The following is a 26111-nucleotide window of genomic DNA, read 5'->3' as shown; positions in this document are numbered from 1 at the left end:
CAAGGTCATAGGCTACTGCAGAGTCGGAGTGAGGAGCAGGCTTGGACATTGCTTAAAAAGAAGCAGAAAGAGTCAGGCGGTGAGAAACATCTCTCTTCAACAACATTCCGGCAGGAAAAAGCATACTGGATTCGTTGTCAGAGGGAAGGAGAAGAGAGAAAAGGACATGCAAGGGTGATGGCAAATCCTGACTCTCAATCTGGTGGGATTTAGGGCCACCTGGGAAACAAACCTGTGGGCATACCTGTGAGGAATTTTCTAGGTCATGTTAATTCTAGTGGGAATTAACAATGTGGTTGGAGCCATTACATGGGCAAGGGTTCTGGACTCAATATCAAGAGGAAAGGGGTCTGAGCATGAACACTATCTCCGCTTCCTGACTGTGGGCACAACGCAATCAGCCACCTTCCACTCTTGCTGCCACGCCTTCCTAACCATGATGGGCACTACCCTTAAACTGCCAGTCAGAAGAAGCTCTACCTTCCCTAAGCCTCTCATGCCAGCTATTTTGGACCATCAACAAGAAAAATAACTAAGGCAACAGATGAAGGGAAGGAGGGAGAGAGAAGAAGAGTCATGGGACATGAAACAAGTTTTCTGTGCTAGGCCCAGAGAACTGAGCCTTGGTCTCAGGCCCCTGACTTGTAGATTATTGTTGAATCTACTGAGCTGGGATGTGTAACATGAACAGGCCTGGCTTGTTTGTGTTTTCTGTCCTGGCCCATACCCCACACCTGTTTAGCCCCAAAGAAAATCACACATAGGTCTCCATAAATTATAAGCTGATTGGCCCATTAGCTCTAGCCTTTCACTGGCTAACTCTCACATCTTGATTAACCCATTTTTTTCTGATCTATGTTAGTCATGTGGCTCAGTACCTTTTTTCAGTGGGGCAGATCACATCCTGCTCCTTTGGTGGTCTGGGCAGGAGTGGGATGAATCAACTTCCTCCTTCTCAGAATTCTCCTGTTCTCATTGTATCATTTCTACTTCCTGTCTGGTTTTCCCACCTATATTTCTTGCCTAGCCAATCAGCATTTATTTATAACATGATTGACAGAATACAGACAATTCTCCCACAGGGATGGGTACTCCAGGAAAATAATATCCATGGCAGTTTAGCAGTTGCCCAGAATATGGAATTTCTTCATCATCTAGAACAGGCTAGAATATGGAGATGGGCTGTGGAGTCTTGGAGTGACAGGTGAGCCAAAAAGGCCCATGGAGAAACATCAAGCAGGTTGAAGGCAGGGGGAGGCTTGACTGTGAAAGCAGAGATGGGATACAGACCATGAGAAGACGTGTACATCCCTTCCCAGCAGCCCCTTGGCCCCTTGCACATCCTTCCCAGCAGCCCCTTAGCCCCTTGCACATCTATTTCCAGTAGCAACTTAGCCCCTCATAGTTTTCTCTGACCTACATTCCTCCTTGGAAACATTTGCTGATTTTGTCTGAGGGTTGAAACTGAAATTCTTGGACTGTGAAAGTCTAAGAGCATTGAGGGACTCGAGAAATAATAGACAGCGCTTAGTAAGGACTCACAATGTGCTAGATACTAAGCATCGCAATCTGTTCCTCCTTAAAAATAATCGTATGTAGTATGCTACAGGTCCAGATTTCATCCCTATTATTTTTCATCTATGAAATGGAACAAAGAGATTGTCTAAGAACAGAAACTGACTTTACGGAAGGGTTGATTCCTGGTTGACCATATGAGGTTGGAGAGTCTAATGGTGCATAAAATCTCTGGGATGACCAACAGTCAAGAATATAATACGTAACATGAGTTCATGATGACACCTTATAGGGAACAATATATTGTAAAGTCAGGCATTTAGGTCTTGAGCTGTCTAGTTGTGTGACCTCAGACTGATTGTTCTACTCTGCTTCTGTTTTTATCTGCAGAATGGGATTAATGGTCGTTCCTCACGATAGTTTAAAAATTATTCAAAGAGCTGAAAACCTAACACCATGTCCATCTTGGCTTCATTATGAGGCCTGGACCAGATTGGTTGTCTTCTGTCAAGACTCTGCATATCAAGCTGCAGTAGGCAGAGATGTCATAGTAGTTGGGGACTTTCTCTTTGCTAGCCTATGTGAGAAACTGGTCAACAAAAGGGGTTCTTTTCTGTACATATGAGCTTGAAACCTGAGCAAGTGATTTTAAGACAGTCACCCACCATCCACTCATTCATTTATTATTCTCCCCAAATCCTAACAACCCCTCACTAGGCGTGCAAGTTTATGTGGGTAAAAGCATAGCATGTGGTCTTGGGAGTCTTGATATAACTCCTGGGCCCTTCTCTCCCTGACCATGTCATCTCAGTCAAGCGTATCATCGGGCTAAACCTGTTTTCTTTCTTGTAACATTAAACAAATATATAAAGGCTACAAGGAAGATAAGCTACATGGGAAGCTTTAGAAGGTATTCTATAAATAAAAGCATTGCTAAATTTGGAAAGGAATACTTTAAGAAATGTGATACTTGAAAGTATATGAAATGATGAAATGAACAATGGCTGTTAATAGAATATGGGTGAGTCCCTAGGTGTGAAGCATGATGGGAAAAATGGATCTGGCTTCTAGCTTCCTTAACTTTGGATTTCTGGTTTAATTCTGCATGGGTCATTCTACTTGCCTCAGTTTCTCCTTGCTCCCCAAAGACACCACAAGCTGCGATGTTGGTGGGATTAGATAATTAGGTTCCTTTCACCCTTTCTAAATAGGAATATTATTAAATTCTCAATGCTATAAGGTCCCACACAGACTGCTCACCACCTTGGGAGGGAAGTAAAATTACTTTTCTAAATGAATCTCATCTTTTGAAAACAACAGAGGATGAAAAATGACTCCTCAGAATTTCTTTAGAGTTGTCTATCTCCTTAGGCGGTAAAGAGGAAAGGAGAGAGCTTAGTTACAGATCCTGCTGCTGAGGGCTGACTGAATCAACCACACAAGACTGCATACATCAGTGCACCCAGCTTTCCTGAACTATCATGGAAACTCCACCTGGTTCTCATGGCCTTTTCCTTCCCCAGAGATAGAACTGTTCAGGTCCAGGCAAGAAGTTTTCTCTTCTGAGCTTGGTATTTGGAGTTCTCTTTCCCATGTGCAGAACTGAATTACATAGTCTCAGATAACATAGACACTGTGGCATTTCCCAACCTCTTCCCAGCATCGCCAGAAAACACGGTTCTGTACAAGCTGGTCTGGTATTACCCAATGTGCCAGGTACGGTGCTTGGCATAGAAGCTTGAAAACTGTTCTCACAATCCGCTGACAGACTTTGTACTATTTTCTTGTTTCAGACTACATTGGCGGGTTTGGTGGTGTGAGGAGGGTGCATCAGGCATCCCAAAGCATTTCCTGTTTAGCTCCTTTGCACTAATACGAGTCCTGATGAGATCATGAGAGACTTCAGCCCCCTGGGATGTTTCCCACAGAGCTTCATGCTCTAAGGTTGAGATAGTTCTCGAATCCAACAGGGCTCACCCTACTGCGAGGTAGAGGTAGTGGCCATCACTGAGGTGGGGGAGTCAGAGCGATGGGAAAGCTGCCCTGCACTCCCGCTCTGATGTCACAAGGGATGTCTGCAGTCCTTTATCAAGACTGAGAATGTGATTATGAGAGGCAAAGCAATTATTTAAATTCATTTTATAGTACAAATGACTGACATGATATATTCCTTTTGAGTAAATTCTAGTAGGGAAGAAGAAAGGAACATAAAGACACTGACACTTGAAGAGAATAAAAGGTGACAGACTGATAGATGGGCTCAATTAAAGAGGTGGAGAGACCCCGGGGACCAACTAGCACAGCCTCCCGATCCACGACATGCCATTTTTCTAGTCACAGGACCGAGATGTTTTAATCTGCTGATGAGGTCATTATTAGAACTGAGTTAGAAGCAGTGGTCCAGGCTCTGGCTCCAAGCACAGAGCCTTCCCATTCCTTAGACTGAACATAAGACCACAGCAGAGAAACCAGATAGTCTTACTTTCTTCCTGTTTGGTTTGCGGCTGGATGGCCCTCTTTTGGCTAGGAGACACCATGGCCCACAGCTCCCAAAGTGCAGAGCTTGCTCTGCTGCGTTCCCAGGTGGGGCTCACTCACCTGTGGCCGCTTCCACTCCAGTTTTGAAAGGTGTTTCCCCTTGAGCAGCTTCTGGCCTATGGAAGATGCCTCTGCAGGGAATGTATCATCTAGAAACAGCTGACCCCTGCTCAGGCATCGATCCCGTAAGGACCTGAAGTCCTGATTCTTGAACTTGACCACCGAGGTCTCTGTTAGAGGCTCTGGGTTTTGCGCCATGACTATCTCTAGAGAGATGTCTGAAGTCCGTTCTCCCTGGTGAGAAAAAGAAAAATGATTAGCAACAGAAGATTTTGATGCCTTCACTTTCATAAGACTTGAGACTCAGATCTCTGCTGTCCCTGGGCATAGAGCCCCTGGGCGGGTAAGCCTCAGCTAAAATTCAACATTCCTACTTCCTGGTTACATTCAACCTGGTGTACTGAATTAGCATCTCCATGTGTTCTTGTGTGCACCAGAGACTATGAGGGAATTTGTCCCTTTAATGAACATTTATTGAGCAGTGACCTTGTGCCAGGCACTCTTCTGAACGTCGGCAATCTGAAGATAAATACATCATGATCTTTATCCCCGGGGGCTCATTACCAAGTGAGAAAGACGGATTAGACGTTTCAACAGCAGCTAGCATTCAACAGACACTACTCAATTGAAAATGTGCACAAAGTCCGTGGCCGTAAAGAGGGAGCACTCTGCCTGTCGGACAGCCTAGGAGGACATGTCCATAGCTGGTGACATTTGAATCAATCCTTGAAGGAAGAAGAACCTGCCAGATGGAGAAATGGTGGGTAATGTTTTAAGTGTCTGTAGCTGCCCTGAGTAGCAAGTGCACCACAGACGCCCCGGAAGCTGGGCTTGTGAAGTCATAGAGTCTGGGAGAATAGGAAGAGATTTGAAGGGTTTAGTGGGGTTGGGATTGGAATAGTTAAGTATTAGGGAAAAATGGCTACAAAGGCAGACTGGAAAGTCCAATTAAGCTTTTTTCATTTGTTTTTGTTTTGTCTGTTTGGGGTTTTGACAGCCACCTGCAAGTGTTCGTGTGTGTGTGTTGTGTGTGTGGTGTGTGTGTATGTGTGTGTGTAGGATGTGTCCTGATCATGTCTGTGGATAGGATGGTGATGTGAGAATGCATGCAGACTGGAGGAGCCCCACACATCTGCCCTCAGGAAAGAGCGGCAGAGCATCAGTGCCAAGGATGGCAAAAAGTAGACAAACCTCAGGGCCATTTTATAGATGGAGCCTGTCAAATGAGATGATGAATTGAACAAGGGGGAGAGGGGAGGTAGCATGGTGAGTGGCCATGGGTTTTAAAGTTTGCTTTGTACTTTTCCCACCTACCTTTTGGGTCTACAATACTGAAATAACTCCCATGTCTATGAACCAATCTCTCTACCTACATGGGTCAGTTGTACCGGACTTAGAGGGTTTGTGATGATATGAAATAAGATTTGACCCAACCAAGAAGCTGGTATACAGTGTCATTCATTAAAGGCCAGTGTCCAACTTCCTTAATACATTGTCAATAAAGGTTTAGGATTCTTGTCCAGGAAGCCATACAGGTGTAACTGATGGATTTCAATAACATATATACCCCGTCCATCATCTGTGAAGCCAGCATGGATAGCGGTTCAAAATTTACCCTATTAGCGGGGCATGAAAACCCCATGCAGGTCTTAAAGTCCTGCTATTGGAACTTCTTTGGTAAAGGTCTAAGGTGGCACATAAAGTCCGAATGCCCATTATTTTCCACCCACTACTGCTTCATAGTGAAGAAACCAAGTGGGAAAGAGTAAGGGAACGTGGGGGAAGTAACTCATAAGGGATTAATGCGAACTGGCAGCCAAGACTTGTGAATCCCAGAAAAACATATGCAAACTTAAAATAACTTTGCAATTATCTTGCAGTTACTTGGTAGTGGTATGAGGCAAATTACTGAGATAGCGCAAATTCACAGGCAGAATATCACCAGCTATGTGCCACCGTACGAGCACATCCAGAGGGAAATTGTTCTTACACTTTCTCCCAGATATGGGCATTATTCGAGCTCTATAAAACTGGCATTGTTATGGATCAACAATAATTAAATATAATCAGATCCATATAGTATAACCTGAGGTAAAATAATGGTTAAATACAGACCACTTATTTGTCTTCACCTAGCAAGATAAATTTATTTCTTCAATTTTATTCCTTGGGAAACAAAAACTAAGATATGCTGTACAGTTTTCCACCTGCAAGGGGGTTATTCCGAGAGCCCACAACAAATTAAACAGTAGTGAGAGAGCTGGAGTAACAGCAAGCTATCATTCAAGAGCAGGAAAACAGTGATGGAAATTGCTTGTCAATTCTAGACAATGGCAATGACACCTGGTAATGAAGAGTTAGGAAATTGTGGGTTTGCCAGCTCTGTGTGCTCAGGGCCCAGGGAACCAACACAGCATTACCCAGCCTCCTGCTTCTCCATCAAAGATTGAATTGGAGTACGTGAAAAACTCTAGCAATGACCTAATTTTAGCTTATGAAAACCACACTATAGTTACCCTTAATAACACAATTATGGGATTGCTAGTAAGGAGCCCATAATTGCATGTACAAATTAAAGTTTAAAGGATTTTTTTTCATTTATTTGTCAGAATCATTTGGAGATCTTACAAGTGGGGAACGAGTCCCTGGCCCATTCTAGGGCACTACCATTGTCTGCTGTGGGCTACTGGGTTGGCCAGACTTTAGGCACGCCCATTCAAGAGTTACCATCTTATTTGTAAGATGCAGATAACTTTACATACATAATAGGGTCATTCTGAGACTCAGAAGAAACTACGCCTGTAGAATGCATAACACCATAACTAGTAAATAGAAAGTGGTCAATAGGTAATCGTTTTTAGTCCAATGACCACTATCATTTGCGTATAAATGGGTTCTGTGGTGGCCTGGCATCTTCTAAGACAAGAACTTCCATGTGTTCAAGGGTAGGCTAGGACCACAGGGCCTGAAGGTCTCTTGCTATTTGTTCTCCACTCTTTGCTCATTCACTGGGCTGTCTAGGTCCAGGAGGGAAGTGCAAAACTCCGAGGGCAGGGGTGGATGATGTCTGCTGCTGGAGGAGGTAGGATACTCCAGGGAAGTATCTTTTTTCTTTTCAATTTTCAATCCTGCTTCTTTCAAACAATATTTTTATTTATTATTTGAGAGTTACATACATATTCACCACCCGTCTTCTCCTAGGCCCCCCTCTATCTCCCTACTCACTCGATTTCCTGCCCTCATTTTCCTTTCTTTTTGAACCTGATTTGTGCCGCCCAAGTCTACTTGGTGTAGGGCTGTCTCCTGCAGCATGGTTGACCAACCAGAGGCTCCACCCGTAATGAAAACTGCCTCTCCCTTTCTCAGAGCTATCAGTTACCTGTGGTACCCCAGTAGGGGTGGGACTTCATGTCCACCTCTTGGGGAGAATCTTGATGGATAGCAGAAAGACAGACAGGTTTATTCAGCTAACACAGACATACCGTGTACACACACACACACACATGCATACATGCCTCACACCTACCATGTTTTCTCCTTCCCGAGTTGCTCATCTGCAGAACTTGACGATATGTTGCTAATATGTGCCCTGGGAAGGAACACTTTTCTCTTTGGAGGGGGCTTTGAGGTTTTTCTTTCCCACTTGCCTCACGTTCTCACCAACATGAGAAAGAGAAAACGGAAGAGAGGGAAGCCCTACCTGATGCTCAGGTTAAAGTCTGGCTGGCTGCCGGGTCTCTCTAGGGGTACACCAAGAAAAGTGCCATAGGAAGGGATGATAATGGCAGAATGGGAAGAGACTGAGAAATTGGATAGGTTAATTGGTCAGGCTTTAGGAAAAGTAGTGGTGAGGGCTATGAAACTGCCCCTTCTGGTGACTTCTGCATCTATGAAACAGACTGAATCCAGTCTTCTCTACACTCCTCTGCTGAGGGAAAAACTGTCTTAGTCAGCTTCTGCTGCCTAACAAAACACCCCGACTGGGCCTACTAGAAACCGATTTTATAGATTCCATCTGGAGGCTATAAGTGAGTCCTGATGCTGTGTTCTCACTTTCTGTTTATACAAGGCTACGGTCTTTTGTATGTCATCTATAGTCTTAACACAAATGAGTTTTTCATGATTACATCTCTAGATGCAGTCATACCAGAGACTAAATTTCCTTCATACTAGTCTGGGTAGGGGCGGAGGGAACTCAGCTCAATCTGGAGGCTCACTCACTTTAGTTTGACCCCACAGCTCTCCTGGTACTGATTACATATTCTAAGAAGTTTGCCAATCCAAGGGAATTGGGGAATATTAATTAGGGTCTTGGAGTGTAGGGGAATGGATGTCAGTGGACATGAGGAAGATCGGCCGGGCAGCACCTAGCAGTACTGAGAACACAATTCTTTGAATGGATGGAAAGATGGAAAGGCCTCTTTAACATAAGAGCACTGATACTTGTTGACACACGCAACAACACGGAGAAATCACAAAAGTCATTGTGCCAGGTGAAGGCATCGAGGCAAAAGGAGCACACACCGCAAAAGTACACTTAACTAATGGAATTGTGAAAGAAAATGGTGAGTGGCCACCCATAAATCGAGGGAGAAGAAAGAATGCTTTACAGCCTTTGAGGGTGACACTGGTACTCATCTTGAGTGTGATGAGGACATCACACGCATGGACACCTTCCAATTCCATAACATTTGTACTTCAAATAGGTACAGTTATGTGCTAGTTGTACCCAAAGTTGCTAAAATTGGGTGCTGTACATAGCTTACATATAGTATTTATCATTCCCTTTCCTTCCCATCTCCTACGCTACCCTACAACTTACATGGCCATCTTTCCATTGATATTAAAAGTTCTCTTTGCTTTAATGAGAAGTTATGCCATAAATATGCTTGGGCAGACCTTGCCCTAATATCTCCAGGTTGGGTCTCCTGGAGTGGAAGTTCTGAGTGTAGAGAATGGACCACACAGTCAAAGTTGACTATCTTATTCTGCAAGGAAGTCTCCACTGCTGTATCTCCTGAGTGAGTCTGGTATTGGCAAGTTTCTCATTAGTATCCGTCTAGTGTGAGCAAATAGCAACTCGTTGCGGTCTTAATTTGTTTCCCTGATTAGTAGTAAGATTGAGTATTTTTCAATATGTTTCTTCTCCATTCCTGCTCCCTCCCTTGAGAAATGAATATTCACATCTTATGCACATTTATCTACTGGCTTGTCCTTCTCTTATTGATTTATCAGTAGGACTTCTTTATTCATCTTTGGCTGGGTATATATGCTGCAAGTATTGTCCCCCAGCTTGTGGCTTTATCTTCTTTCACAGTGTCATTTGAAGAACATGACTGTCTTCTAATTTACATAAACATATTAAAATATCAGTTTAAACTTTATAAACTAAGCCAAATGCTAACAGTTGTGGGTATTTAATAAAAGAGACTGTGTGAGCTTATCTCCTTCCTTTTTTCTTTGTTTAAAGTTGATTTTTAATTAACACTACAATTTTTGATTTAAGGATTTTTATAGCTCTATGGCAACTTTAACAAGTCTGATAGAAAAAAAATTGAAATAGTCTTGCAAGGAACATTTTGAATATTTAGTAAATAATGCTGGAGGAAGTGTGTGAGTGTGTGTGTGTGTCCCTATCTTTAAAACCATTTTTTTTTTAAACTAAAGATCTCATCTTATTTTGCACCTGTAAGGTTAGCTCGGGCAGTCTGTGCATCCAGACAGGAGCACTGTGCAATGAGGCATAGAGAGGCAGAACGTAGCACAGTAAACAAAATTCATAGTGTACATTTTGACCCAGAGATACAGATAAGCGAGTCTGGATTATCTGGTCATCACTGTACTGTAATAGGCATCGAATCATGTTCCTTGCCCTGCTCTGCTCGGTGTTTCTGCCTCAATCACCAAAGACAAGGGTTGAGATTTAAATGAAGATCCTTTGCAACTTTCAGATCATGTTTAATAATGGAAATGAAGACCAGCACCACCCAAGAGCTGACAGAATCAAAGTTTTAAGTGACCTCAGAACTGAGAGGATGAAGTGTGACCCAGACTGCCCCAAGACTCTCTTTGCATATGAATACTAACTGTCCATATTCAAGGAGAGCAGGGTCGAAGTTAGCACTTCATTTTGGAAATACTCTGGGCACTTGACCATGTTCCAATAAATATATGGGCAACACAAATTGGACTTGTATTTTCTTCTTTTTTTTTTTTTTTTTTTGTGTGTGTGTGTGTGTGTGTGTGTGTGTGTGAATATGAGGGTAGGGGATGGACCTGAGAGTACTGGGAAGCAAGTGTGATTGGGATGTATTGGATGAAATTCCTAAATAACCAATAAAAATATTATGTTGGGGGAAAAAAGAAAACACTCTAAATATCTAACTTCTTGCTTTAAATGGAGCAAAACTATGTTTGGGTTCTGAGCAGCTTCAAAGGCAATGTGTTGCTCTAGATGGAGTGGCTCTAGCCTTGTATATTAAGCAGCTCTTGGCCTGCTAGGGTGTTGAACATGTAGCCTCGGTACTAGGGGCTGCATTTCAAGCGGCCCATAGCTGCTGTTTCTCCATTGTGTCCGAACAAGGGTGGGATTTGGCTAGGGAAGCAAGCACTCCACTTGTAGGCAGGTTTTTTGACTTGTTATACCCACCTGGAACAGTGGGTGACTTTATTGAATTTGTCCAAACAAGATATACAGGCTGGAGGAAGTCCAGTCAAGCAGCCAAGGAGCCTAGAGACCATGATCAGTATCTAAATAAGTTTCCTGGGAGGGAGGGAGGGAGGGAGGGCACATAAATGTCGTTGTTTCCAGTCACTGCCTCTGGGTTCCCAAGCCGTTCAAAACATGGCTGCTCTGGGAAGGCAGAAGTCTGACTATCTCTGGATCCTGAACAGCTATTGAGTTCTTGACCTCTCTGGTGTGAGACAGCCGTTGTTGGACTAAGCTGGCCACATCATGCAAGCCAGTCTGATAAGCCTGACTTTAATGTATGTTCTTTCTCTTGACTCTGCCACCCTAAAGAACTCTGACTAACACACCATCACACATACAAGACAGGAATCGCTAGGCACATGTGGCCCTTGAGCTCTCGGTGTAAGGCAAGTGATTGACTTTTAACTTGATTCCATTTTATTTCATTTACATTTAAATTGCATTTAACTGTCCCCATCTACGTGCAACTAGTATGTGCCTTATCAGGCAGCACCAAGGCAAAGAGCTACTAAAGACATGAAATGCCATGGAACAAGGACGAACATGACAGAATTTCACTCCGACTCATCAAGCAGAGGAGGATGGCGGCCAAAGGACGCAGAAGAATCTTTGCAGCCTGTAGCTCTCTTTCAACTTTGGCCTGCTGGGCTCTCTCTCCACTCAACTGCTTTTCTCACTCAGTCACTTTCTCCAGTGATAGGCCCAGGGAAGCAGTTCCCCGAGGCCTTAGGGTGAGAGGTGCCTGAGCAGTCCAGGTGTTCCTGCCTCCAGGAAGTCCTTGGACTATTCTAGCCACAAAGCGTGGGTGCATTTGCATTTTTTTTCCCCAAAGTCAGCTAAGAAACAGGAAGGAGTGTTCAATTGTTGCTTGCCCAGGAGTGATGCACACAGCCCTCTTCTGGATGGTGTGTCTCAGAACAATGGAAATAAATCTGATGTAATGTAGCAGAACACGACAAGGGACGGCTTTCCCCTTAACAAATACTCATTTGAAATGGTGCCCAAACCCTGCGCAAGGAGCGATCTATTTCCCACAACAGTGTTACAGCAAAACCCATTACTAATTCCACAACTCAAATTAAAACTAACAGAGCTTGAAGGCTGGGGCTGACACTCTCTCTGCTGACAAGGAACAAGGAAGGGTGGGGGAAGGGGCCGCTCACTCGCATGTGTATGTGTTTAATTACACTGTTTAACACATGGAGAATAATTTCGTTACCAGAGTGGAGAAAATAAGGCACTTAACTGCTCTCTGGCGGAAAAACACCCGGTGCAAACCACTTTTAGCTATATGCCACCTTGACACACCTCAGAGCTTTAGGGAGAGAGAAAGAGGGAGGGATGGAGGGAAGAAGAGAGAGAGGCCAATCAGACAGAGCTAGAGAGAGGGAGAACTGGGGACAGAGAAAGATGGGGGACAGTAAGGAGGGGAGGAAGGGAGGGAAAGAGGAATGGGAAGCAAAGGCAAGTGGAGAGAGAAGCAAAGGGAAGTGAGACAGGAAGAGAGAAAGAGGCCCTTGAAAGCAGGCTTATCTGTCAAAGTGGAAGGCACCGAGCTGTTGTCTTCGAAGAGCGCTTGAGGGAGACAGAGCCAGTGCGAGGCCTTACACCAGTGGCGGTCGCCTCAGAGATGGAACTGAAGTCCTAGGTCGGTGTTGATCCTGAGTTACCTTCATGCTTCAGACACCTCAAGGAGTTCCCCAGCCCTTTACGGTCTAAAGCTGTGCGTGCGTGTGTGGTGGTAGTAGGGTTATGTTTCCCAGAAAGGCAGATCTCAGAGGAAGAGTCTCACAGTCTCTTTTCCTGCTGCTGTGTAAATAATTTGACAAAAGCAACTCAGGAGAGAAGGGGCTGTTTCAGCCCACAGCTCAAGCTACAGTCTGTCACAACATGGAAGCCAGGATAGCAGGAGACTGGATTGGAGGACACATGCATGTACTCCCACTTCTACAGTGTACGACTCCCCTGCTGGGCAATGGTGCCACCCACAATTAAATGGGCCTTCCCTTATCAATTAATGTCATAAAGGCCTGCCCAGGATCTTATCTCTTAGTTTATTGAAGGTCCAGTCACGCTAACAGACAAGATGTGTCATCACAAAGATTGTAGTGTGTTCCCTTTGCAGAGGAGGAAACTGGGAGAAACTGGGCAACACTTGTAGGCTTCTGGACTATGCCTGGCTTCAGGGCTAGTGATCAGGCCTGAAGTAACGCATGGTACCAGTCCATTCCCTCTTCTGCTTAATCAGGGCTGAAAGGGATGGGAGTAGCGAGTGTCCACCATCCTCCGACGTAATCTCTAACCCACCAACTGGCCATGGGAGGGGGAGACGTGAAAGAAGCCTCTCTCCCTGCTCAGATTTAGAAGCAGCGAAGCCTCTCAGCTCTGTAGCCAGTGCCAGAGGAGTGAGTGTTCAGAACAGAACTATCCATTGCCTGCCAGTGACTGGGCTGAGCCTCGATGCCAGCTGCCAAGGAGATGGACAGCTTGGCATGAGAGCACAGAGTGCAGAAGATGCTTCTGTGGGTCAGTGGACATGGAAACCACACCATCTTCTTCCCCACTGTCCCGGCACATGAATGGAGCCTCCCTGCCTCCAGGCCTCCCAGCCTCAGGGAGCTCATAGGTCTTAACTGATGGGAACATTTAAGGAAATCGCAGATCATAGAGGATCTGTGTAGCTTCTTTGATCTCAGCTATAGCACTGGCTCCTCTAGCCTCAGTTCCTCCCTTTGGAAGACTAAGAAAATTGGACTTTCTTGTCCAAGTTTCTTTTTTCCCCTCTTTTAAATATATGCTCCGTATTTCTGGCACTAAGAAAATGTATAGGCTCTTGTGTACCCCAAATATTACTAGGCAGTAAGGTTGAGATCCTTTTTATTGAGTTTACGCTTGTGTCCCACCAAGAAAGGACATTTGTCTTGGTGTCTCTCCTCTCTCCAAAGGTCTCTGATGAATATCACTGTATTGTAAAACGTACCTAAAAAGCTCTTGGGTAGACTGTTAGCTGTGTTCAGCCAACCAGGTAGAATATTCTCTCTGGATTCTACAGCTATATGTATCCCAGAGACACTGTACAGTATCTGTCATGTTCCTACATATCTGGGCATAGATTTTGTTTTCACCCATGAAGAAAGTTTATGCTTCACACCCAACCTTCTGATTTTCTCTTAAGCACATCAGGAAGACTTAGGAAATTGGTGTTGGGCATGTGCCAAGCTAGAATACTGGGTCATGACGAGTGAGCTTCTGGGTTAGAACCAAGTTTGCTCAGAAGGACCCTCAGTACTTTCCAAAGGCTAAATCAGACACCACCAGGTTCAGAGTCTTTCCTCCGGTCCTTTTCTAAAAATTATAGAGGTTAAAGTCACATTTGGATGATCCTTTTGTTCTTAAGGGATCACCTTTCGGCCTTTCTTCTTAGTCTCTCATTGACACGAAACAAAGAAAAATAGATGAGAGAAGCAGACAAAGGCAGGGAGAACACACAGAGAAAAAGAATGACATAGAGACCTGGACAACGAGGAAGCCAGAGATAGCCACTCCATGGGAAAGGGACTATGGAAAGAAGATCTATGGCATGCGGTGACAAGATGCAGGGAGGGACAGAATCTGTAGCTCATGGTGCTGGAGCTGTGCAATGCCAGAATTCCTGCCTCTCCACAATGAGCATTCAAGTACAGCCAGAAAACATGCAATTGCCACGACCCGTCTCTAGATGGAGCTCTTGAAGATCGTCCCCACTCTCTATCTCTGCTTCTGGCTTCAACATGGTAGAGGAGAAAGGTCAGCGGAGTTAGCCAATATGGATCCCTTCCAATTGACTTGACCTACTAACTTTTGGCCTGGCTATCTTGGGCATCTGAGGTCAATATTAGCCTCACAAATGTATGGCGGAGCCCTGGACTGGAAGCCCCGCCCAACTCTGACTCTATCAGCATAGTTTGGGAGTGGTGGGGATGAGGAGGAGGAGGAGGAAGCAGTATCAACAGCCAAGGAACACTTAGATTAAGGGTACCATTCCCTTTTCCTGAGAAGCAGTCTGGGACATCTGATGATGGCCTCAGGTTCTAAAGCCAAGTGTCCAAGTGGGTAAGTTCACATCTCTGTGGTCAGGGACAGGGTGTGGACCAGTAGAAGGACTAAAGTCTTCAGAAAACAAAACCTCTATATTAAATGTGTCAAGAGCAGTACGAAAGAGAATGGACTTGGAACACAGGTCTGTGTATATACATACGAGTGTGAATATATTAATAAGCGAGGGGGGCAGAGACGAGCAAGCACGGACGGGTGGCTAAGCCTGTAAGGCCTCCTGTATGCCTTTCTTCATCCACTCGCATTCCCCAGACTTTAGATTTCCAAGTGGGGCCAGAGAGCTTGTGAGAGAATTGTGTCTAAGAAGGAAAGAGAATAACAGAAAGAAAGGAACAGCTTAAGAGGCCGCAGGTAAAAAGCTGGAGGGCTGGTATGGACACATACCAGGTCCCATGGATACAGACAGGTATGGAAGCCTTTCTCTGAGAAGAGGTGGGGATGCTGTCAAGACTTCTCCTCTTGCTTGAACCAACTTTCAGAATACCTGAGGTTGATAAATGGGGGCCCTGTGCCCATGTGGGGAAAGCAACCACACTGAGTGGACAGATATGGTTCATGCACAGGCCCGAGAGAGACATTGGTACTAGAACAGGGCCAGCCCTGAAATTATCCATGTGTCCAACAGCCCACAGATCGCCCGGACATCTGTGATATTATACAGTATTTTCTCATGTATGAGTCCACCAGATGGGCAGATAGTGGGACAAACTGACTTTGTACCCTACTCCAGCTCTTTAAAAAGTTGGATACATTGATGGATATAAGCAATAAATATTAAACAAAAGAAGACAATGAGATAGTCTCGGAGGCAATGCAGGAGCTGGATGAATTGGTTCACAGCTGCTTTTGAGCATATCATGATCAGAATAGGCTAGAAGGCTCTCACACACCTCACATGTGACTGTCTTCAGCATTAAGAGGAGAAACCAGACCCCACTGAATTTTCTCAGCCATTTACTGGGAGATTCAATTTTGCAGGCTGATAAACTTTCTACATACTCTTTGACGTCTAATTATATCAAAGAAATTTTCTGCAAAAAAAAAAATCTATGGAAAAGAAAAAAACAGAACATAGTAAAGTCTCTTGAGAATCCAGGGATCAAGGCAGAGGGAGATCAAGGCCTGCTCACAACTGCCACGGTCAAAAGCAGTGTTTCCCATTGGGCATTCGGTAGAGGAGGGGGTGGGGGGTCAATGCCTTTCTTCTGGCCTTTCATAGCCTTTATATGCAGATTTTAATCATGACCCTCGAAGTAAAGGAACGGCAGATACCAAGGAACCCCCACTACAGCTCTCAGAAGTCCTACTGTTTTGTCTCCAGCTCTTTCAGCTTCATCTGTCTTTTAGGTGTCTTAGTCTCCTTTTCTTTCTTTTTTCTTCCTTCCTTCCTCCCTACCTTTCTCTCTCTTTCCCTCCCTTCCTTCATTCCTCCCTATCTCTTTCTTTTCTTTCTTCCCTTTCATTTTCTTTCTTTCTTGTTTGTTGTTATTTACTTGCTGTTTTTTACTCTACGTTCTGTGTTTTAGGCAACACTGTTTAAGAAGGAGAGAAGGAGCTGGGCATTTGCTCAGCTGGCCGAGTGCTTACCCACCACGCGCAATGTCCTAGGTGAACCCAGTGTGGCGGTGCTTCCTGTAATCCCAGTACTCAGGACGTGTAGGAGGATCAGAAATTCAAGGCCACCTTCAAGTACATAACAAGACTCTGAGCTGCACAAGAGTCTGTCTCAAGGTGGGAGGCAGAGTCTTGAGCATGGCAGAGAAACCACACTCTACTCTGTGCTTCTTATGACCCCAAATTGTCTTCGGCCTGTTCTACCAAGTAAAGTTTCAGAACTTTGGTATGCACACCAGCTGGCTTCTTACAAACACTTGAGACACAGGTTGGGTCAGCCCATCTGAAACCCTGATGCTTCTCTCAGGGGTGAAAGAGGTGACCCCAAGAAAATTACATTTGGGCCAAGAAAATTGCTAATTAGTAAAATACTAATTAGTAAATGCTAAAATGTTTATTTGGTCTCAGGTTCTTTTAGCCTCACCTATCTTTTGGGGCTCCTAGTCTCCCCCACCTTCCTCTTTCTTTCCTACTTACTTTTTTGTTTGGTTTTGTTTGGAGACCTCTCGTGTAGCCCAGGCTGGCCTCACAGTCACTATCTAATAGAGATGTCACATGTCTGGCCTGCACCTCTATGCCTGCTGTGAATAGTTGGCATTAACTATAATGTTGTCAGAGGGTTTAGCCACCCAGCAGATGGGCTTCTGGGGCTATCTGTGGGGTATTATCTTGACTATCTTAATTGAAGTAAGAAGACCCACCCGCTGTGGGTGAAACTGTTCCCCAGGCAGAGGATCTAGACTGCACAAGAGTCGAGAAAGCAAGCTAAATACTAATATGCATTTATTCATTGCTGCTGTCTTTAGGCTGTAGATATAATATGAGTCACTGCCTCAGGTTCTTCTGTTGTGGCTTCTTCTACGGCGATGGCCTGCAGCCTTGAACTGGATCTAAAATAGATCGTTCCCCACTGTAGTTGTTCTTGCCAGAGTATTTCCTCACAGCGGCAACAAAAAGAGACTAAGATACTCAGCCTCTCAGTGTCCTTTTCTACCCCAGACAAGGAAGCACCTTTGCTAACCGCTCCAGGACTTGGATGAGGTACCGACCCTCAAAGGCTAAATAGAGGTTTCTCTGCATGGGGGCAATAAACCAGAAAGCACAGTCGTGAGTGCAGGAGAGTAAGTTCATTCGAACAAGGAAAGCAAGGGAGCCAGAATGTGCGTCACTATTCCTCTTGTCTCTATGCAGCGGCAAGATGTACAGCCAGTTCGGAGCTAAGCCATATCTCTGCGTAAAGAGAGGTCAGATGGGTGACTCCCTATCATTTCCCATCATTCTCTGATGACTTCCCATTTCCTTCACTCTTGCTTCCCTGGAAGCTCCTAATACGTTAGTACAGAAGCGCTTTATCTTGGCTGGTAGCCGTCTAACAAGAAGCCCAGGATAAAGTATCGTCACCAATAAGGACACAACTTTCTTGAGCAATAACCACATTCCATATACCACTAAGCCCTTGTACTTCTCATCTCAGTGAACTTTTCAGTCTTAGGAGGACCGTACTGTGGTTACCCCATCTTAGCGAGGAGGAAAGTGGGACGCTTCCAACAGATGAGGTAGTTAAGGATGCAAAGTTTTCCCTCAGTGCCAGTGAGGTGGTCATTCCATTGTGCATTGCCTCTCTGCACCTTCTCTTCTAAGGTGTTTGCCTAAGAGGGTCACTAAACACAGCCAAGGAACCAGGGAGCAAAACAAGACCCGACAGACCTCTAGCTCTGTCGTTGCATTTAGCAGAGCTTAACAGTCACCTTCTCCATCTGTAAATCGGGGGTAATGAACTTATGCTACTATCACACCTGCCCGTTACATAAGCAGCTCATTACTGTATCATTTGGCAGAGTAATAAACAAGCTCTCGTATCGTTATCAGGCCTCCCTCCCCGTAGAAAACAGTGGAGTCGAGCCAAGTACATGGTAGGGAAGTTCAAGAAAGTATTCGGACTGAAGATCCACTCAGTGCCTCTGGGGGTAGACAAAGGTCTTACCTGTCATTTGTGACCCCACTGTAAGCCCAAAGGGAAATAAGCCTTTGTTCTAATCTGGGAAGCGTTGGGTTGACCTACCCAACTGGAAATGTCAGCCTGACCACAGCATCACCTCTCACAGATCGGATAACTTAGCAACCACAGAGGCACTCATGTGCCTACGACATAGTAGGAGGTCATGGAAGCCACTGAACCTCTGCAGTGGCAGTGACCCATCTTTTGTGTTGAGCTCAGATTTTTTTTTTCAACTTCATTCTTGTAGCTATTATACCAGATTGTCAGAAAACAGTGTCTGGGCTCCATGCTGCCTTTTGTGAATGTATATTAAATACCTGCTCTACTAGAGCAATGGGTCAGGAAACATAAGAAGTCAAGATTACTGGGCTAGGTGTGTGGCTCAGTTGGTAAAGTGCTTGCCATACAAGCTGGAGGACCCAACTTTTATTCTCAGTACCTATGTAGAAAGTTGGGCATGGCGGCACACTTAACCCAGCAGAGATTAGAGATGGACAGGTCCCCGGAGCTCACTGGCCAGTCATTCCAGCAGGAGTACTGGACCTTGGTTCCCAGTGACCCTGATTCACAAAACAAAGTAGGTAACTTCTGGAGCAGTGTCCAAGGTTTGTCTCTGGCTTCTGTATGTGGGTGCGCGCACGCACGCATGCACACACACACACATGTTTATACACATAGTAAATAAGTAAATAAGGTGGACAACGTCTGAGAAATGACACCAAAGTTAACCTTTGAACTTCACACACCTAAGCACATATATGTATATATACCTGCACACACACACACACACACAAAGATAGAGAAAAAGGAAATCATGATTCCTGTCATCAAAGTGTTTCTATGGTCAACAGTGACATCAAGGTTGTAGCCTTGAATGAATAGAAAGCAAAGGTGACTACATGACCGAGACCCTCACTTTTTGTGAACAGGAGCAAAACTGTAATAAGCTTTTCTACAGAACTCAGCTTGTGTTAGTCTTTGATACTTTTTTTTAAAAATTAAAAATAGGTATTTTTCAGTACAGTATATTCTGATCACGATTTCCCCTCTCTCCACCTCTTCCCTCTGAAAGCATCTATGCCCTTGGACCAGGTACATAGGAACGGCACAGTTTTCAGAGCCCCCGCATCCTGCATCACAGCCCTGTACAGGACCCAGAACCGACATCAGTAGGAAGGTTTCCGGGGAAACACACAGGCTCACTGATTGCAGGAGGGTTATCTAGGTGTAGTCAGAGAGGCCGCTGCTTGCACCTCACCTGTGTCCTCTGCGTGGGCATCCAGTAGAGTGGTACTGTGGGCAGTGTTCCCACAGGAAGCCCACAGGGATGGGTCAGTCGCACAGGCTGGGCAGCAGCAGTCTTGAGGGTTGGAGAGTGGCAGAGGGGATGATGGAGGAGAGTGTTGTCGCTTTGGAGGAAATACAAGCGAACTGGCAGTGCCGGGCAGGTTAGGCTTACTTCTTCCCCTCGGGTGCTTCCTTATATGGGTACAGCAGGCACCGCAGCCCCACCTTAGTTAAACAGTAATTCCAACCTTGGCCTGGGAGAGACAGAGACAGACGCACACAGAGAGGTGACTATGCTTTCAACAGTGAGATCTCCTGATCCCCTCCATCCCTGCCAGACTCTACCTCACTTCTAACACACTAGCTCCTGATTTCTCATCTGCCTTATTTGGATTTTCCTTGTTTTCAGGTGCTTCCGTGGCTTCATCTTTACATGGTTTCTGGGCCTGGGTGATTTTTACCAAGTCAGGGAAGCATCAGGCCTCATCCTCATCCAGGAAGCTCAAGTACCTTGTCTTCCCTGCCAGGTGTGGTCACTCGGAGCAAGTCACATCGCATGTTCCTTCCGCTAAAGAGCACATTTTCTTTTCACAAATAAATTTCAGAATACATTAACCCCTGGGCCTGGCGAGACCCGCAAATGGACTCTGCATCATCTCTGCCTAATGGAGTGTGGGGAAATGGATGGGGCCCGTGACGCCCATGCCTCCGGGTGGCAGAACCCTGATACTGCGGTTCAGCCTGGAAAAATGGGCAGAGCAGGACAAATGGGGAAACCACTAGAAGCTAACATGAACAGTCTGTTCCCAAACTGAGAGGGTGGGAAGAAAGAGGTTTAGGACATGGAAGGAAGAATCTGACCACTTGGGATATGCGGCTTAGACCACCCACGGGGACAGGGTAGTGAGTGGGTAAGCTGGAAGGGGAGGTCACTATCTTGACTTAAAGGGCATTTTAATCCATCCCTACAAGTTCTACCAGACCTGAGAAAGACCCTTCCTTTTTATGTCTTTGCTTACCTATCTGTGAAATGAGTCTTGCTTGTTTATTGGGACAAACTATTAGAACTTTCACTACAAATACAACAAACAGAACACTTTCTATAACTATGAATAAATATGCATAAATATGCATGTCTGTGGTACATTCCCCAAATAATTTTACTAATTAAATATGTGGTCAAAACATTTGAAGGCCATCACACCAGAAGAAAATAGTGAGAAATCATTTTAGAAAACCCCACCCACACGATCCTATATTAAGATCATGCCTCTAGGAAAATAATTGAGCGTTTTTTGCTGGCTTACTGATGATGGTTTTGTCTTCTCTCATCTCATGAAATATTTTTTTTTTTTTTTTTTTTTTTGGTTTTTCGAGACAGGGTTTCTCTGTGGTTTTGGAGCCTGTCCTGGAACTAGCTCTGTAGACCAGGCTGGTCTCGAACTCCTAGAGATCCGCCTGCCTCTGCCTCCCGAGTGCTGGGATTAAAGGCGTGCGCCACCACCGCCCGGCATGAAATATTTTTCCTTCCAAAAGCAAGAGTCCTTGTCCTTACGCTAGTCCCCAGAGGACTGAGTTCAAAGGGAACTGTCTCCCGACGGAGTGTTTGATATCAGGAGGAAAGTCCCTTTTGCTGACAGATTTGGACTGTAAGAATAGACAGTGACCACGAGGGAAGGGTTGCTTGCTGGTTTCTTAGTCTTCTCCTTTCCTTTCCTGTATGCTCCCTAGCAGCCAGCTCCCAGGGATCTGTGTTTCTAGAGAATTCTACCCTGAAACTATAAAGTGCATGACACTTCACTATAAAATCTTAACAGGACTTCCTGCTCCGGAAGAATGTGGCAGACTTCTCGCTGTGCGAAATGGAGTCCACTGGTCCCCTAAATGGGATAGCCACCCATTTCCCATGTGTGGTGGCAACTGTCACGGAGGCCTCCTAAAGCACCTTCCACCCTGTCACAGTTTGTGTGTAACGGCTGCACAGATCCTGTGGTGGCCCAAGCCTGCACTTCTGGAGTTACTTCCCCAGAGCTGGTCCTGGACGAAGAAGCTGTGTTTTCCAGAGCCCATGTCAACTCCTACCTTCTCTCTACAGTGGCTTGTCTGTCTGTGCCATGGCTGCTCCCATGCTCGTGCTTGTGACATCTCTTGCTCGATGTCCTGTAGAAGCCATAGAGGACAGGTTTATTTTCTTCGAGTGTTTGGAACCAGAAGAAAACCAGACACAGACTGGGATTAGGGGCTACACTCTGTACTTTGCCCAGGCTATGAACCTTGGGTTAGCCTTCCTTCCCAAGGAAAGAAAGCTTTCCCGAAAGCTTCTTAGCTTACCCAGGTGCCTCCAGCCAGGTCTCAGCATGCCTACTCTTGAGTTTATGAGGCAAAGCCTTTCCTAGCTTCCTCTCCTGGCTTCTTCTTATCTTTTTTCTCGAGCCCTGTACTGGACTTTCCCTTTCTGCCCCTTTATCATTCTGGCACAAACCACTGGCCCTACGCTACCCTCTTTGTCAGGCTCAGACTTAAACACAGCTGTGGACTTTGGTACTATTGACTGCTTTAATGAGAGAGACATACGTAACTGACAGTCGTGGGGCAGCCGCACAGTGTGACTTGATATGAGTGTTGTGTAGACACTAACACCTTCAGTGAGGTTCCCAAACAGGGAAGACTCCCTGAGCTAGGAGTCATGGGAGGCCTCTCTCTCCTGTGTTGAGGATGCAGGAGAGCTTGTGGAGGGATGGGCATGGTGAAGTTTGTGCCGACAAAGCAGGGAGGTAAGAAAGCAAAAATCCTGTGCCCACTTGGTGACTTTTCTCCAAATGAAACCCAGGATACCAGCTCCCAGGTTAAGAAACAGTAATGTGGGGGCTGGGCATGGTGATGGACTCCTTTAATCCCAGTATGTGTACATGCAGAGGTGGGTGGATTTCTGTGAGTTCAAGACCAGCCTGGTCTACATACCAGGACAGCCAAGCTATATAATAGAGGAACCCTGTTTTTTTTTTTTTTTTTAAAAAAAAAAAGAAGGAAAGAAAGGAAAGACGAAAGGAAGAAAGAAAGAAAAAAGAGAGAAAGAGAGATAGAGTACTCCGAATACACAGAACTCTGCTGGGCAGACTTGCATTCCAAGATAAAATATCCTTCGTCTGGTTGGTTCTGATAAACCCTATTCTGTTTTCCTTTATAAGAAAACAACAATGTTGATTTAGAGGATTAAAAATGTCTATGTAAAATCATGACAAAGGGCACCATTCGACAGGGTAAACAGCTCTACAGAGCACTTGCCACACAGCTAACAGGATCATCTAACAAATTTCACGTGGGTGGAAACAGTCAAGTCAAAACCAGTGAGCTGATTATTGTTAGTGCAGAAATGTATGAAGAGACTGAGATCAGCCCGCTGGACGTACTGCAGACCCAACCCAGACCTGGGTCTGTTCCACTCTGATTTCTTACTGTGCCCTGCAGGGCATGACCCCTGCCACCCGAGTCCCATTTGCATGCCCAGTGAATCAGGAGTGAGAGCGTGTACCAATGTGTGGGGAGTGGAAGCGTCAGGCACAGAAGGGTCCCGAGAGGGTTTTCAGATGGTGCGACAGCTCTTACTTCCCCTGTGTCTTTCTACACACAATCCACAGAGACTTCAGGATTTCTCAGCATTCCAGTCTGCAGCTACACTTGGGACATGCCAACTCAGGATTCATAGTGAATTGCTCTGCCTCAGAGCCTTCTCTCTGGAAAGACCTCCTCCATGTTTCTGGTGAGTCCCCGGGTATCTTCCAGGTATTCACAGAACATGTTCTCTGACCTCTGGGGTGCTAGAGAAGGCCCACTTTACCCTGGGTGAAGGTCTGTGACCCATTTATTGTCTCTAATGCTAGTTCTTCCTCTTTCAAATGGCTTCTGGAACCTTCTTCCCCACAAACACTCCTGCATGGATACGCCTCTGAGGGGTGGGGTGGGGGACCGTATTAAGACCCTAAAGCTTCCAACTGAAACTTGCTCTCTTTTTATGCGTCTCTCACATACATCCTTCCCTTGATATTTTAAACCAACTTCAGATTATAATATGGTTCTGTTTCACCCTTCTCACATAAAACCCAGTTGCAAGCATACTTCTATACCACTGTCTAATCTTTTAGCCGAGCATTTGTAATTAATATTAAGCCTCTGTGTGGTTACTTGGGAGCAGCTTGCAGGACAGAAACTTCCACCTACATCTTCTCCTTTGCTATATATATATATATATATATATATATATATATATATATATATATATATAATCTTCCCCCATAAGCAAGGGGAGATGACAATATATCCTATAGCTGGGGACCACCATAGTCCTAACGACTCCTAACGATGAAGTAGTACTTCAATGTTTGAATATTGTTTTGTGATAGAGGGGACAATATAGATAAACAGTCAAGCTCCATCTACTTTCAGATGGTTTTAAGTTAGAAACTAAAAGATGTAGGTGGAAGTTTCTGTCCTGCAAGCTGCTCCCAAGTAACCACACAGAGGCTTACTATTAATCACAAATGCTCGGCTAATAGTGCAGGCTTATTACTACCTAACTCTTACATTTAAATTAACCTGTATTTCTTATCTGTGTTTAGCCACATGGCTTGGCACCTTTTCTCAATATGACTTGCCATCTTGCTTCTCTCTGCTTTTGCTGGCAACTCCAAACTCTGCCCTTCTCTTTCCCAGCATTCTCAGTTTGGCTCTTCCACTTAAACCTCATTTTGTTCAGTTATTGGCCTGTCGGCTTCTTTATTAAATCATTCACAGTGATATATATTCCCACAGTGTTCAGGAAAATACCACAAAAATAGGATGTTAATTTGAGAGAAAGTGCAAGGGAGAGTGTGTATGTATACATAACATATACATATATATGTGCATATATATATATACATATATGAGGATGTGAATTTGAGAAAACAAGAAAGAGTCACATAAAAAGGAGGCAAGGGGAAGGGAGAAGATGATATATTTTAATTCATTACAATTACATTATAAATTACACTGTATTATAATTATGTTATATAATTATATTTTATTATACTCTGATCACACTTAATTTTAAAACATTAATTAAAAAAACAGGAATGCCCTACACTCAATTCTGGTTCTTGCCACACTGACTCTATTCCTGGAAAATGCTGATTTCTGCACGTGATCTTTCATCGGTCCTCATATAAATAAACGCCCCTACTGATGGGCAAGGTGACACTTAAGATATTAAAATATCTGCCTCCCTGATAGCATCCTCCATAAAACCTATCTCCTCTCTCCCCAAAACTCATCTTTGGGCATTGATTTTTCCACGCTTCAAGCTTCCTGCCTCACGTTTGGTGACACTAACTCATCTTGCGTTTCTGAACATTTAAATCATTTCTGAATTTTATCCACTACAAATCCCGATGGCGTAGCTCTTCCTAAACGGTGTTGATGGATTTCTTATTTCGCTCCTCAAAGTGAAGGCTCTGGCTTAAGAGTTATGAACACAATGAATGATTTTGATTTCTTTGTAAAATTGTGTGTGTGTGTGTGTGAGCACGTGTGTGTGCATGTATTGTATCGTGCATGTGTGGGGGTCAGAGTAACCCTTTAGGAGGTTTTTTCTTTCTTTTCACCACGATAGTCCAAGGCAGCAAGTCCTTTAACCCATTGAGCCATCTCACTGTCCCAAGATTTTGGTTCTATAGTCTTCTGAAAGACTGTACCCTCCTAGCACCGCACAAGGGACATTCTTTTGTCCTTAGGGTTTTTCTGATATAGCTCTATATGGGTGGTGTATGCACATGTATATGTTCATGTTGTATGTGTATGGACAGTGTGTGCAGGTCCACATACATGTGTGAGTGTGTGCATGTATGTACATGTGTGCATATGTGCACGTGTGTGCATGTGTGCCCCTTGTGTGTGCGCATGTGTGTTCACGTTTGTGAGTGTCATCCTGAAGTTGATATCAGGGCTCTTCATCAATAATCTCCTCCTTGTCCATTGAGGCAGGGTCTCTAAGTTAAACCCAGTGTTTGCCAATATGGCTATTGTAACCCACTAGCTTGCTCCAGGAATCCCTGTAGATACTCATCTGCTATTTACATTTATGTAGGTAATCTTAACTGGAGAGTCTTAACTCCTGTCCTCATGTTTGTATGGTACCTGCTTTACCCACTGAAGCATTTCTCTGCCCCCATTTGGGAGTGTGTTCATGTGTATATGTTCATGTTGTATGTGTGTCATTGTAAACTGGACTTTTACGGGTTTCCCCAGGAAGGGGAG

The 26111-nt window shown here is 44.7% G+C and overlaps 1 protein-coding gene across 1 annotated transcript in view; it reads right to left on the bottom strand.

Moving 5' to 3' along the window:
* Capn13 (calpain 13) overlaps window positions 1-4311 on the bottom strand; it is a 62199-nt gene extending 57888 nt beyond the window's left edge. The window contains exon 1 of the mRNA XM_057784953.1: window positions 4114-4311. Coding sequence (XP_057640936.1) covers window positions 4114-4311 — 198 coding nt within the window. The remainder of the gene's footprint in view (window positions 1-4113) is intronic.
* Between the last annotated feature and the right edge of the window lie 21800 nt (window positions 4312-26111).

The sequence above is a fragment of the Chionomys nivalis genome, chromosome 1 (assembly GCF_950005125.1).
Source record: "Chionomys nivalis chromosome 1, mChiNiv1.1, whole genome shotgun sequence".
In the NCBI taxonomy this organism is placed as follows: Eukaryota; Metazoa; Chordata; class Mammalia; order Rodentia; family Cricetidae; genus Chionomys; species Chionomys nivalis.
This window is presented reverse-complemented; position numbering and strand designations above follow the sequence as displayed.